Raw genomic sequence first — 14623 nt, 5'->3', positions numbered from 1 at the left:
GTTCTTACTATCCATTTTAAGTGTCACTCCAAGGAAAAAGCTTGACCAAGAATAAAACCTAAATTTGGAGACCTTGGAGAGTTTGTGACCTTCAGAAGGCTTAAATGAGCAGTATAGCAGAATATCACCAGCAAAAGATGATAAGAAACATCAAGAAACTGCTGTGTTATCTGGCCTAAAGGAAGAATGTACATCAAAAACAGAATAGGCCCCAGCACAGAGCCTTAAGGAACTCCACTCTACTGAATCCTACTGCTTATTTTTATATAGATATAGAGACATGGAAGTGTATTTTTTTTAAATCTAATCTTACAGATACTGCACATTGCTAATACAAGCAGAGATTTTAACAGGATAAATATCAGTATTTTTACACTGTTTATCTGTATGTATTGTTACTGCTTTCATTTAAAATTTGAATATAAATGTGAAGGGACGTCTTAATACAGAAGATAATTAAAGGCAAATAGATACTTATAGAAGGCAAACACAAAGAGGCACTGGACTGCTGTAGGATTCAAGTTTTAAAATACTGATGTTGATGGGGCCAATATATTGGGCGATATTAGCTGTTTTTCAATATACTGGTATCAGCATTTAAAGAAGAGATCGAAGAAACACCCTTCAATTGTGTTATGATTGTTAATGCAACTTCTCTGTTGTCAACACTTTTGGAATGCTAGCTGATCCAAGCAAAGTCAGGCGGCGCAGAAACAAGTAATCCACCACTTGCTGTGACAATAAAGCACATTATTTTTCTTTGTATTATCTTAGTAAGGACTCATAAATATCTATATATAACAAATGTTATTGAAATCTGGCAATGTTTCATCTGTCTGGTAGAAAAAAAATATCAGCCAACATATATGTCAGAGTTTTAAATCAGTAAATATCAGTAACGGTGTGAAAAATCTTATATTATTATTATTATTATCATTGTTATATATTTTAAACTTTCTTTTCCATGCAGGACTTTGTTTATATCAGAGAGACAGATGGCCTAACCTTCCAAAATGGACAAATTGTGTCCTCTCAGTATTATGTAACTATTAGTCTCACTAGTATCTGCTTCTGGAATGTTAAACAATCTTTCTTAAGTATCCTGGCCCCATGCAGCAGTACGCATCGCCAAATCCAAATAACACTCACTTTGACTTGCGCTTTTTTTCAGGTCAGCCCTTCGGGTAAAATTCCATTTCCCAAAAATGACTTTTCAGCAGCTCCAGACTTACACTGATACAACTATTGTAATGGGATGTTTTCATGTTACTTGGAAACATAAACAGGAAAGAGGTTGTTGGGGGTGTAGGGATAGGGAAACACAAATTGTAAGATTGGTTTAGTATGTTTTACAACACTTTAGATTGTTCTGGTCACCTCTTAGCTCCATCTGCTCTCTGTCCATGGGGTCTGCTAAAAGGTCAGAGTCATTTATTTCAGTACTAGACCTTGGAAAGAGGCAGCTTCCCATCACACATTTCTTACTTCTCCCGTTTCCAGCTGAAGAAGCACTGATAGAAAAGAGTCACTGCTCTAGTCTTCAGACATTTATTGCCCCTTTTAAGGTTATATAGATGAAAAAGGGGGTTTTTGTCATAAGATTATTGGGACATGTTTTGTTTCTTTATTTTCATGGGTTAGAGTTGTTCCCACAGACATGGGAAAATAATCCCACACAGTGGTTTTGGGGTTCAATCCTGTCAAGGTTGGACATGTTGATAGTCTGATTTAGACGATCTCAGTTGGACAAATTTTGGACATGTTTTTAAAATGTTTAAGGCAGATTCAGTGGGCAACAAATAACATTTCCTATATGATTTTCTTACAGTACTCATTGAGAGAGACATGGTTTTAAATATCCTCTACAAAGGAAAATTTTGATTTAAATTGACTGGAGAAGTCTGTTCTTTATTAAACTGTAATTTGTGTAGAAAACAAAAGCTAATCTTAGGGTTTCAGTAATGTTTCAATCTCTCCATCAACAGGCACAGTTTACAGTATATTCAAGCTCACATCTCTTTATTTCTGTCTGACTGAATTTAACATTCTATTGGTTTTTGGTTTCTTTTTGTTTACTTTCCATTAAATTTTATCCCTTTTACTGTTCTCCTTCCAGACGACTTTGCTGATGAGGAGGAGGTGCAGTCCTTTGGTTATAAAAGGTTTGGTAAGTATAAAGTGACTTCTGGAACCATCTGCTGTGACCACCTTAACTGGTTCATATTTCTTATGACACATCAGTGATTTTGCACACTTTTTTGTGTGTGTCTTGGCTGTAGCCCATCTGCAATAATCCTTGAGGTTAAATGCAGACTGCAACTCATTTCCGAGAAAGGTACTTATTTTTGGCTGTAGCTTTCATTTTTATTTTATTTCTTTGTTATAACAGAAAAGGATTACAGTGGAACGAGAAACCACAATATCCTGGGTGTTCCTGACTAGCTGATAACTTTGCAGTTTTATCAGCACATGTGTACTTCTGTTAAACCCTGGGCTATATAAAACATAAAAACTGCCTCCCACTGGATCTGTTCTTGGTATGTATTTGGGTCTTATGCAGACAGGTTTGTTGACTTACCCACTCATCAGGTAATATATATATATATACCTCAAAACAGATGTTGTTAACATCCTAGATGTATGGCTATATTGATATCAGTCATTGGCTTGTGACATATGCAGAATCTGTAGGCAACAGGAAAGATTTCTGATATGTAAAGTGGATCTGAGAGTCCACAAACACTACATAAGATTTTCTTTTACAGAGGAGGTACCCATTGTTGGATGAAAAATGTACATTTCAGACATTTCTGTACTGGCTTTAATTTTCAGACACCATGTGTGGTGCTTAAATGGAATGCAGCTTCCTGCAATTCCCATAAATGCCCAATAAAAACAGATCAAATTTTATCCCTTTAATATTTGAGTGTTACAGAGTCCTTAGTGTTTATGCAGCCTAAATGCAGTAGGTGAAATACCTACCTTAAATAAGTTAAAGTCAGTTTAAATTTTATGTGTAGAGATCCAATTTGCAGCAACAGTCTTCTAATTTTAGGTAAAGAACCTACAATTAGAAAGAAACAACTCTACAAGCAAGCATTTAGTGACAGTGGGAAGAAAGAACTCCCTTTTAACAGGAAGAGACCTACAGCACAGCTAGACTTCTGTGTGGGGGAAGCTGTCTAACATGACAGTTTGGAAGGAGAAGAGAAAAAGGACAGCATAGGGAGAACTTTTGGAGAAAGAAGACAAGTCAGTGACACACAATATTAGCTTGTAATTGCATTATTGGTGAAAATAGGTGAGTGAAGAGGAAGAGCTCAGTTAATTATAGGAAGTCCCCCAGCAGCCTGAGCCTATAACAGCATAGTTAGGTGATGGTTCAGGACCACCTGATCCAGCCTCGACTATAAGTTTAATCAAAAAGGAAAGGCTTAAGTCCAGTCTTAAAACTAGAGAGGGTGTCTTTGTCCTGAATCCAAACTGAGAGCTTGTTCGATGGGGGAAGGGCCCTTAAAGCTGAAGGCTCTGCCTCCTGTTCTTCTCTTGGAAGCTCTAAGAACCACAAGTAAGCCTGCAGTCTGAGAATGAAGTGATGTATTGGGAGAATATGAGGTCTCTAAGATATGATGAAGCTTGATTATTCAGGACTTTTTATATGGAAAGAATCATTTTAAATTTAGTTCTGGTTTTAATCAGGAAGAGAAGCTAATGTAGGAGAAATATGTTCTCTCTTCCTGGTTCCTGTTTGTACTCTTGTTGCAGCATTTTGGATAACAATGTATCTCATGTACAAGACGTTCCAAATGTTGTTTATTTTTACAAGTAGCTTTTGTTTATTTTCTAGGCTGTCTATTACTGTATGTGCGTTAAACATGAATGCATGTGCTGATCCAACTCTTCTTACAAGAATAGGGCAGTTTGCATTTCTTTGCTTCCAAACCAAACATCGTTGTTGCTATGAATGTGTTTTTGTGTCATTCAGACAATATATATGTTGCCTATTATTTATTCAGACCATCTGCACTTTTTACTGAGCTGTTTGACCTCTGGTTTCTAAACAGATCACATAAGCGATAAGGGAAGTTGTATACCTAAATTGTATTTTTTCAAGTAGTTGCTGGACTTGAAACCTATCAAAACTGCTCTTTGGCACAGATTCTGTACAAGAAACACAATCCCTCCCTCCCCAGCAATATTAGTTTTTGATTGGCAGGGAGAAATTTGTTTCATGTTGCTCTCAGACCTTCAAAACATATTCACTCGGCACGTCATTTCTATATTTTTCATACTAAAACTAATCATTTTGGTCCTCAGTCTTATAGGGAAGCATCAGCATTTCTTGTTTGTCCACTCAAGATGTAGTTTGATGTTTCGATATAAACAGTCACATACTATGAGCAGATTGATATTGTGCTCACGTCTTTGCATAAAACAGGGAGCTAGAAGCCATGAAGACGGGAAGCTTAGAAAAACATGTAGCCTGCATAGTTTATACATCCACCCTGCATTTCAGGGATTTTCTCCAACAAAAAATGTTAAACTGTACCTTTAACTTGTCTCCTACACTTATACATTAGCAAAAAATGGTATGTTGCCCTGCGTCTCCTATGTCTTCTTTTAATGACAGGAAAGATGGTGTTGACTCATTCTGACATTTACTTTTCACAAGTGGTCTGTTTTCCCACTAAGAGTACGTCCAAACCTGAGAAGTTGCTGAGCTGCTTCCTGTGTCCATACTGGAGGTTTATTCATTGCCGGCCCGTACTCCAAAAAAGAAAATGAGACAGAGGTGGAGTGTGGGTTTCAGGTCTGGCCTGTGCTGTGTCAGCAAAATGCCAAAGGAGAGAGAGGGAAGAGGGAAGTGGAAAAATCTATTTTTTATTTTATTTTAAAATGCTTCCTTTATCTTAGCATCACTCAGTGCCCAGTGGTTGTTTTTGCAGTTTGTAATCTGCATTTATTTTTGACTAATTCCACAGGGAAACATTTTTCCATTGTTTTGTTTTTGGGTTATTGGTTTTTTTGTTTTTTGTTTCTTTTTTTTTCTTTTTTCTTTTTGGAGCTGATGAGTCACGTTCTTTGCTTGACTTCTTTTTGGGAACAAGTGGTTTTAATTTATGCAGAGTTTATTACAAGAAAAGAATGCTTTCTAAATGCCTCCTTGTTACTTGCACCCCACTTCCAGAACACGCATGCATGCACTTTATGTTCCGTTGTCGTAATGAAAAAACACTTTCTGGTGTTTTCAATAAAGAGCAGGAGTCTTGGGAGGAAACAGAGTGAAAATATGAATATGACTGCAAACAGAAAAAAACAAACTTAAGAAACTAGGTAACTAAAATAGAAACGATGAAGGACAACCCCCCCCCCCCCCCCCGCCCCCCCCAAAACAAAACAAAACAAAACAAAAAACAAAAAAAAAACTGTTTCTCACACACAGAGAAGATAAGTTAATCCTGGATTGACCAGTGATAGTCTGGCAGGAATGGACTTACGGTAAATGGTAAAGCATGCCACAAGAGCTTCTGTTCAGAGCATCAAAGAGGGACAGTCGCAGGGCAGCTGAACAGACCCAAGGAGATTAGATTTAACAAGGTGCTGGAAACATTCCTCAGAGATTTTGATCCGCGATGATATGATAGCATCACACAGTTGCTGCAGATTTACATGAGTCAAATCTCACATTCCACCACATCTCAAAGATGCTCTATTGGATTCAGATGTGGTGAGTAGGGAGGCCATTTGAGTACAATGAACTCATTGACATGTTCAAGAAGCCAATTTGAGATGATTTGAGCTTTTTGACATAGCACGTAATTCTGCTTGAAGCAGCCAAGAGAGGATGGGTACACTGTGGTCATAAAGGGATAGAGTTAGACTGTTGCATGTAAGCATTGCCCCAAAGTGTGCCAAAAAAATCTGTGACAGTATTACACCATCTCCAGGATTATACTATCTCCGGGGGGGTTAAACCATAAATACAAGGAAGGATGGATCCATGCTCTCTTGTTCTTTATTTAAAATGTTGCAAGAAAAATTTAGGCTCTTTAGACCAGTTAATTATGCAGTTTTGGTGAGCACAAATTGGGAATGGGAACTGTAGTCTCAGTTTCCTGTTCACTGTTTTGTTTATGTGTACTGACCACGTAAGATCCTCAGCCAGATGTACACCAAGGAAGCGGAAGCTGCTCACTCTCTCCACAGCAGCGCCGTTGATGGTGATGGGGGTGTGTACTTCTCTGCACCTCCGGAAGTCCACTATCAACTCCTTTGTCTTTGCGACGTTGAGGGTGAGATGGTTGTCTTGACACCAGTGGGTCAGGGCGCTGACCTCCTCCCTGTAGGCCGTCTCATCACCTTTGGTGATAAGACCCACCACTGTAGTGTCATCCGCAAACTTCACAGTGATGTTGGAGTTGCTAGTGGCCGTGCAGTCATAGGTGTAGAGTGAGTACAAGAGAGGGCTCAGTACACACCCCTGTGGAGCACCAGTGTTCAGTGTGATGGGGGATGAGGTGATGCTGCCTGGTCTGACCACTTGGCGTCTGTCAGACAGGAAGTTAAGGATCCAGCTGTGTTTTAAAGGGGTACATGCTGGAGCAGTAACACAATTTAAAAGCAAAAACAGGAAATAACTGACTTCGGTAAGATTCCTATACGCTGATTTCCTTCAAGAACTGGATATTTTCTCCTGTTTTTAACAATTCCTTCTAAACCCTCAAGATTGTTGTGAGGAAACTTCGCAGTAGATTAACAGTTTCTGAAATACTCAAAACAGCCCGTCTGGCACCAACAGCCATGACATGTTCAGAGTCACGTAAATTCACCTTTGTTCCCCATGCTCAGTTTGAACTTCAGCAGGTCGTCTTGACCATGTCTGCATGGCTAAATGCATTGAGTGGCTGCCATGTGATTGGCTGATTAGATATTTGTGTTATCATTTACTGTAAACCAGACATTAAATGCAAAGTTGTTTGTGGTACATCCGCTAATGTTGGTCTTTGATGCTCACATTATCAGTGCAGTAGTTATTCACACATCATTTGTCTCAATCTACAGGGTTCCTCTAAAAAAAACCTTTATCTATTTATTCTTTTTTCTGGGTTGTGAGTGACTTTAGTGTGTCATTATGTGCGTCAGAGGCCACTGTCCCCATGCATGTTGTATTCATTAAGGAATAGTACACATAAGTTGTTGCCACGTTGTTTTTTCCACATTCTGCATAAAGATAAACCTTTCTTGACTTCACCCTGCTTCCAACTGAGGGCCTCTTGCGTGTATAAGCAGTAGTAGCTTCAGCTGACCATAAATTGTTCCATCTTCAATGTTTGACTCCAAATTTATGGAAAAGGGTGTTCAGATGTGAAAGCCAGGTGGGGTGGAACTGCAGTGCGTCTGGCTTTCTTGCAGTAGCAGAGTTAGTCATTTCTTACAGACCAACAGATTTTTTTTTTTTTTTAGCCCTGCCATAATTTTAGTTGTCTAGCCTGAACCACTAGCCTAACCAAACCTTAAGCATATCTCAACCATTCTTTTGTTTCTGTCCCCAGTTGAACCCTCATGCAGAGCACGATTGTGAATACACTTGTACATAAATATAGGAGAATAGAGTGAATAGAATTTTCCAGAACCAGCATTTGTACGCAGATAGTAGGAGTGCAAACTTAATATAAACTGCTTTGTATCCAAAATAGGTCTTAGCCATGCACAGCTGGATGTTTTATGGTGTATATGAATTTGTATTGAGTTGGGATTCTGTCTGAATTCCACTAAGGCAATTTAGAGATCACAGTACATTCCAGCTGCCTCCAGTTACATCTTATTCACAGTATATCAGACTTCCTTTAGTACAGACATTGCCACATAGATATAAACTCAATAACACAATAACTCAAAATGTCAATGAAAAAGGATCTCCAATTTAAAACATGATACTTCTAGAGTTGCAGCAGAGTTTCTGTCAGTAAGTAGTTTTATATATAGCCACAGTTGTTTTTGACTGAAATTGGCCTAACCACCTCATCCTTCGTCCCCAAGGGATATGTTGGTCAATTTTAACGAGATCCCTGGAACTGACTGTCACCTTCTCTCACATAATGGATGCTTGTCAAGCTCTGCATTCATGGCAGGTTCTGGCTTAAGAATAACATGGACAATATTGGAAGCATCTGACTGTATTTTCTCTCTACAGTCTCAGACGGGCTGGATGAAGAACTTGTGTATATGTCTCAGCATCAGCGTTACACTTAATGAAAGTCTTCTGGCCCCAGTGATGGCCAACATAAACTTATCTGCTTCCTCTCTTTGAAAAACAGCAGAAAGCTTCACTGAAACTGTGCGTTTGTCATTGCGTTGCCGTGAATCACCTCGCTGCTCGCTGTCTGACTCGCAGACCTGGCTCAGGGACTCTTGTTGCTCTGGCTATGCTTACATTGGCCCCAGTCCAGCACAGAGCTAAGTGTCTTGTTTATGCCTTAATACTTTCATTTTGATGGCTTAAAATGTCTGCATTTTATCCAGAAAAGTAGGTTATGTAATTTTTCCAGTTACTCAGCTCTCATGTCTTTTAAATGACTGTGTCAAGTATGCATTTGTGTATTCACATCGGTGCATCTGCTGCAAAGGAAAATCAGAACCGCCCAGTCACCCTGAGCATTACTATGCAGGACTGAATACACGTAGTTCAGTACAATACTTCAGTGTTTTTCACCCACACTCCTGTAAATCAGATTTTCTTACAAATAGTCAGAGTCAGTGAATAGTTTAGCATTAGTCAAGTTTGGAGTTTGGAGACACTGACTCACTGAATTAATTTCCTTTCTGGGGCTTAAAGTGTAAAAGAAACTTTCAAAGCATGCAAATACTTGAAAGATTTAAAAGACTGAGATCAGGATATTTTATCATGATTATTCACTGATATCAGTGACAAAGATGTTTTTATTGCTTTGTCACATCAACTCAACATAATTTTTACATCTGGCCTGTGCTATATTTCCCCTAATGTACACATCTTTGCATCCAAAAAATACTGGTCTTCCCTTTACACCGAAATTCAGTGCATCTTGAAGAAAAAGTAGTAAGATGTTAAGTAATAGTGTAAGTACTATAAGTAAAAACAAGGTGTTTGTTCACATTACCCAAGCGCCAAGAAACAGAATATACTTCAGACCATTTATTCTGCCTCCATGATTGATGTAAACAAAACAGGTCCTCACTGCTGTGAGATCCCTCTCTGTCTCCACTGCAGTGTGTTTCGCACACAGTGTAGGTGTTGGCACTGTGGAAAAATAAAGCTTTCATTACTCACCATGTTTATTGGACACATATTTTTGGCCAAATAGAATGTGATAGTATTTTGTCTTTGTAAAATGGATAGATGTATCCAATGTGCAGTACAGGCTCACCTTTGAGACTGACTTAATGTTGGGTGACTCACATTAGCAACCATTTCTTGACCTACAGTATATTCTACTGCAGCTAATGGTGATTTTGCAGGCGTTTGAATAAGTTAATTGTGCAGCTTTGCAATGCAGGCGCCACTATACAACAATCTTTGCATATGATTCGTTCTGGGTTAACATCACTTTCCCTAAATTTGAAATATTTCCAAACAATAGATAAGCAACCTTTAGGAACAAGCTCTTTGCCTTCAACTGTGCCAGACATTTGATTTTTGTTTTGACGGTCTGTTATCTGTTGTCTTTTAAGATAATGATACTGATTCAAACTTTATCCAAGAAACTTTGCAGCACAGGGAACAGCTTAGATTGGCAGATGCAGGTATGTGGTCAGGTAGTGGCTTAGGGAGCAATAGCGTTAGATTAGCTTTGCGTTCGAGCAGTGTTTTTTAAATCAGTAGATCATGTTTATTTAATTGTGGGAATCATGTCATGTTTGTGATTAAAGCTGAAATAATTTTGTGGCCCTGTGACACACTGCATGCATTTTTTTAATTCGATGCATTTGACATAAAACAAATAGCAGCTGCTAATTTACTTCTGAGAAATGTGGACCAGAGTAATAGGTGCACTGTTTCTGGGAAGGAATGCAGTGAAATCAGATCTTAAATTTTCTTCATTAATTCATGGCGCTATTTTGCATCAGTGACAAAAACATAAAAAAATCTGATGTTTAGTTTTTGTAGTTTCAAATTGCCTAATCAGCCATCAAAGAGTCCACGACATATGTGAATGATTGAGAGCTCTTTATTCTGTGTCTTTGTGGTGACATACCACATCTTATTAGATACAGTAAAAGCTGTCTGAATGATCAGACTAGTGAGAAATGAAATGTATTGGCATCTTCAGATTAAAAGCTATATTGCATTAAATAACTACTTTGATATGGATCACATTAAAACTGCAGCTGCTTAACAAATAGTTAGATACCATCGTCTCTGTGGTCAGCATCTTTTCCCACAAGTAAAGCCAGACTTGGCTGGACAGCCTGCTCAGTCCACGCTGTGTGGTTTTATTGGCTCTACTTGGCGATGAAGCTTGAAAGAAAGTGCTTTGTGGCGATGGGATAGAGTGTAGCACCACCTCAGACAGACTTAGGGTTATGACCATCAGGCTGGGTGATGATTGTAGCTGATTCAGTAAGTGCTTCCACGCTGGGCCACCCAGCCGGCATGACCACACAAAAATCCAGCTGCACAGATGGTGTGTGGAGTTAACTCCAGCGCTCAAGTCAAAATGCGAGTATAGCAGGTTTGGACTGAAACGAGAACGCAATGAAAGATTCATAACCTTCTTGACAAAATATGTCTCAGTTTAATTGAGGTCATGTTCTTGTGGTGAATTTGAGATCCGTGGGGCTTTGTGAGTGAACTCCATGAATGTCATCCAAGACACAGACAGTTCTCCGTGAAGCTCCACTATGGGAGCCATCATAAAAACAATTTTCTCTGAATAACATGGTTACAATTAAAGAAATGTTTGATATTGATCACACTTATGCAATCCACATTTTACCAACGAGCACAGCATGCTTTCCTGGTAATAGGAAAATTGTGTGGTTCTTGAGGCATAATGAGATTATAGATATGGCACATTCGTACATGGAGGTTTCCAAAGTTTAAAAAAACGTGCTTTCTTTAGTAGCATCTAGTGAATGAAGCACTTTGAACATTAAAGGTTGTTTTTTTGTTTTGTTTTGTTTTTCAAATTCATGCATGCCTGTTTTACCGGCTGGCTGGGGCCTTTCTTTGTGGGATTTTCATGTTTCATGTTCTCTCTGTACTTCAGCTTCCTCCCACAGTCCAAAAATACGCACATTAGGTGAATTGGTGACACTAATGTGGCTGTAGGTGTGAATGTGAGTGTGAATGGTTGTCTTTCTCCCTATGTTATCCCTGTGAAGGTATACCCTGCCTTTTTTTCCCCTTATGACAACCCAACTGTAACTCTGAATTGGATAAACGTAAGAAAATGGATGGATGGATATCTGTTTTAAAATAAGAAGAAGCTTAAAAGGATGAAAAGTTTGTGTTTTATACATTAATAGACTACTGCCTGGAATTTAACGTGTCTCTCTTTAGAGCTTTACTCGTGATGTAGTTTCAAAAATGTCTGTGTTTATTTGTGTAATAATACTTTATCTGGCTGTACTAAATATATGTTTTCTTGTGCCCCTCTGCACAAGAAAACAGCAAATCTTTCTCATTGTAATTAATGGTTTTATGCCAGTTCTGGGGAACTGGGATATCAAACGTTTATAAGCACTTAATGTGTATGAAAATACATACTTGCATGCGCCTGTGGTTGCAGGTGCTGTTTGAGTTGCACTTTACAGCAGTCCCCGGTAATATTAACTCCCAGTTATGTTAAAAAGCCCTGCCTGTGAGCACTGCCTCTGCTTGCCAGCTCGTAGTGGACCTACCTCATACCCTGTATTTTATAACACAGCCAGCAGTTGGCATTTCTTCCACTGTATATTGTGGCAGCAGATGTGACTCTACCTACATATCTCCTCATCCCATCATACACTATTGGCCTGGATTTAAATGGAAACTGCTGACTAGAACAGAAAGGCTTTTTGGTCACAGCCACACAAAGTATGAACAATACAGTGGCCCAGCTTTGTTTACGAGGCACACATGCACACTTAAATGTATGTCTTAGGATTACAATATATGACCCATTTGTCATAGTCTGTCTTTCTTTAACCAAGCACAGATGGAATGACAAAACTGGGGGTTAATCAACTCCATCTTGGATCTGCGATTGTCTTTGATAGGCCAGCTAACCGTTTTGTTTTTTTTTTCTTTTTTCCCCTCTACCAGTTGGAAATAAAAACACAGAGGAGTGCTCAAAATGAGAAATGCATCATAAAGTTTCCCCTAAAAAACAAGCTCAGTTCTATTCCTTTTCACAGTTTGCACAATTCCTTCAGTAGCTCCAATTTTTTGTTTTACTCGCTCTGTGTTGTTATGAAATCTTACTGGAACTAAGTACTCAAAGGGCTTTTAGGTAAACAAATGTTGCAGGCAGAAATTAATGTTTGTTTTTATAAAGCAGCTGGTGGCATTAGGAAAGACTCATTAAGGAGATAATTTTGCATGAAATTGTGTTGTTCTTTTGTTGTTGTTGTATAAATCAAGCAAGCAAGAGAGTCTGAAAAATTAGTCATAATAGTAATTGATGGATTGATGGTCATTAATGTTTTGTTTATTCTTTTTTGTCAAATGAAATACCCCCGATTACACGTTCAAGATATGAAAACATGATATTAAACATCTGTAAGTAATACTTGGATTTGTTATATTTTCACCATTAAATCTCACTAGCTAAAATTGAAACTAGAATGAGGAGGCCTCTGTTGTGTAAGACAAAGGTTGATGGCATTCTGAAGAGAGGATGTGTTTGAGTCACCCGTCCACATTGTATATCCCAGTGGAGTGTTTGTATTATTGTCTTTGGCCAAAGCCTTATGAGTACAATATACAGTTTTTTCAGCTTTAACTAGTGTGTGTGTGTGTGTGTGTGTGTGTGTGTGTGTAAAACATGTGCATGTTATCCTGTTCAGACATGCAGTCCTCTACCCCAGCGGTCCCTAACCTTTTTTGCGCCACGGACCGGTTTATGCCCGACAATATTTTCACGGACCGGCCTTTAATGTGTCGCGGATAAATACAACAAAATAAAACTAGTACCGGTACCGAAAAAAAGAAAATTTATTCATAACACACGTGAAAAGACCCAGGAAAACCGAGTAAACGATAAAAACGATAACAAAATAACGCTGAAAACTGATTAAAAACCCTGAAAACTATACATTTCACACCTGAGCCTCAACTCTCGTGGCCCGGTACCAAACGACTCACGGACCGGTACCGGTCCGAGGCCCGGGGGTTGGGGACCGCTGCTCTATATGTTATTTAACAACATACAGATCTCTCCTAACTGTAACACTCTTAACTCCTTACTCATCATGAAAAGGAAGTGAATACCAGTGGGAAGGTTTCTTATAAAAACACTCCACATAGTCCACTGAAAGCAAAGTTTAGAACTTAGCTACTTGCTTGGCACGAAGGAATGATGTATCAAATGTTTGCATGCATCCTTTGATTTGGCTCCACTGTAACAAGGCCCAGATGTGCTAGAGAGAACCTGGGGCTCAATTTAAAGTGTTATAAACCTGTCAGCGGATTTATGACACTGTAAAGTTAAATAAAATCACTCACTTTGCGCCAGAAAGAAGAAAGCAGCGGATAAACAACAGCAGAATGGTTAAGCTTGATAAGCAGTTGTTAGAATTTATTTAATATTACTTTCTACACCAGGATCCTTTTCTACGTAGCTGCAGTGGCGTGTCTAGAAAGTTTTTGTTGGGGGGGCCAGGTAGGGGCACAGATAATGTTAAAAAAACAAAAATCTATCAACCATAATTCAATAACCCTATAAACCTAATAACCGAATGCACTTTTAACTCTTATTAGAATGAGATTTTATCCACTACGGTGCAAACTTTTTAGGTACTGCGTTGATAAAGTACAAGAGATACAATCAGTGCTTTGTCAGTGTTTATTCAGCATTCAAGGACAGCAATATTTGCATAGTATTTTTACTGACATATAGTGCACATATGTTATGGGCAAAAACATTTTTTAATATTAAAATACGAACATTTTTAACATACAATTGTCAAATTAGCCAATGCAAAACTTTATCTGCCTATTAAAAAAGAAGATAATCTTCTCACAAACTGGTGTTTGATTTTGAAACAGGAAAAAAGTGGGGAAACAAATGAAAAGACTAACATTTGAATAAAACCTGGAAGCAAGTAAATACTTTCTATGCTGCCTTATGATAAACTTTGGTAATACTGATGTATAAAGAACACTGGCTGATGATGAAATACAGTCAGCTGGCATGGTGACACTGCCAGTATTAACCTGCTGGGCTGGACTGGGACAAAAAATCGGCCCGGGCATTTTGATTAAAGACCGGCCCACCAGGTATTAAAGCCATGAAGCCTTTGAATGAAAACAAACCCTGTTGTGACAGTGATGTACAGTCTTGTTGGTATATGTATGATTTCTATACATTTTACGTCAGATAAAAACTTTGTTCGCAAGATTCAGATAATTATTTAACAAAAGCTAGATATTTTAAATGAG

At 38.5% G+C, this 14623-nt stretch overlaps 1 protein-coding gene across 1 annotated transcript in view; it reads left to right on the top strand.

The window, feature by feature from the left end:
- The window catches only part of colec12 (collectin sub-family member 12), a 31578-nt gene that overhangs the window by 1539 nt on the left and 15416 nt on the right, over positions 1-14623 (top strand). Inside the window, exon 2 of the mRNA XM_082513123.1 lies at positions 2117-2167. Coding sequence (XP_082369249.1) covers positions 2117-2167 — 51 coding nt within the window. The remainder of the gene's footprint in view (positions 1-2116; positions 2168-14623) is intronic.

This window comes from Aulonocara stuartgranti, assembly GCF_965226115.1.
Source record: "Aulonocara stuartgranti genome assembly, chromosome: 18".
In the NCBI taxonomy this organism is placed as follows: Eukaryota; Metazoa; Chordata; class Actinopteri; order Cichliformes; family Cichlidae; genus Aulonocara; species Aulonocara stuartgranti.
The sequence above is the reverse complement of the archived record's forward strand: the minus strand, read 5'-3'. Positions and strand labels throughout refer to the sequence as shown.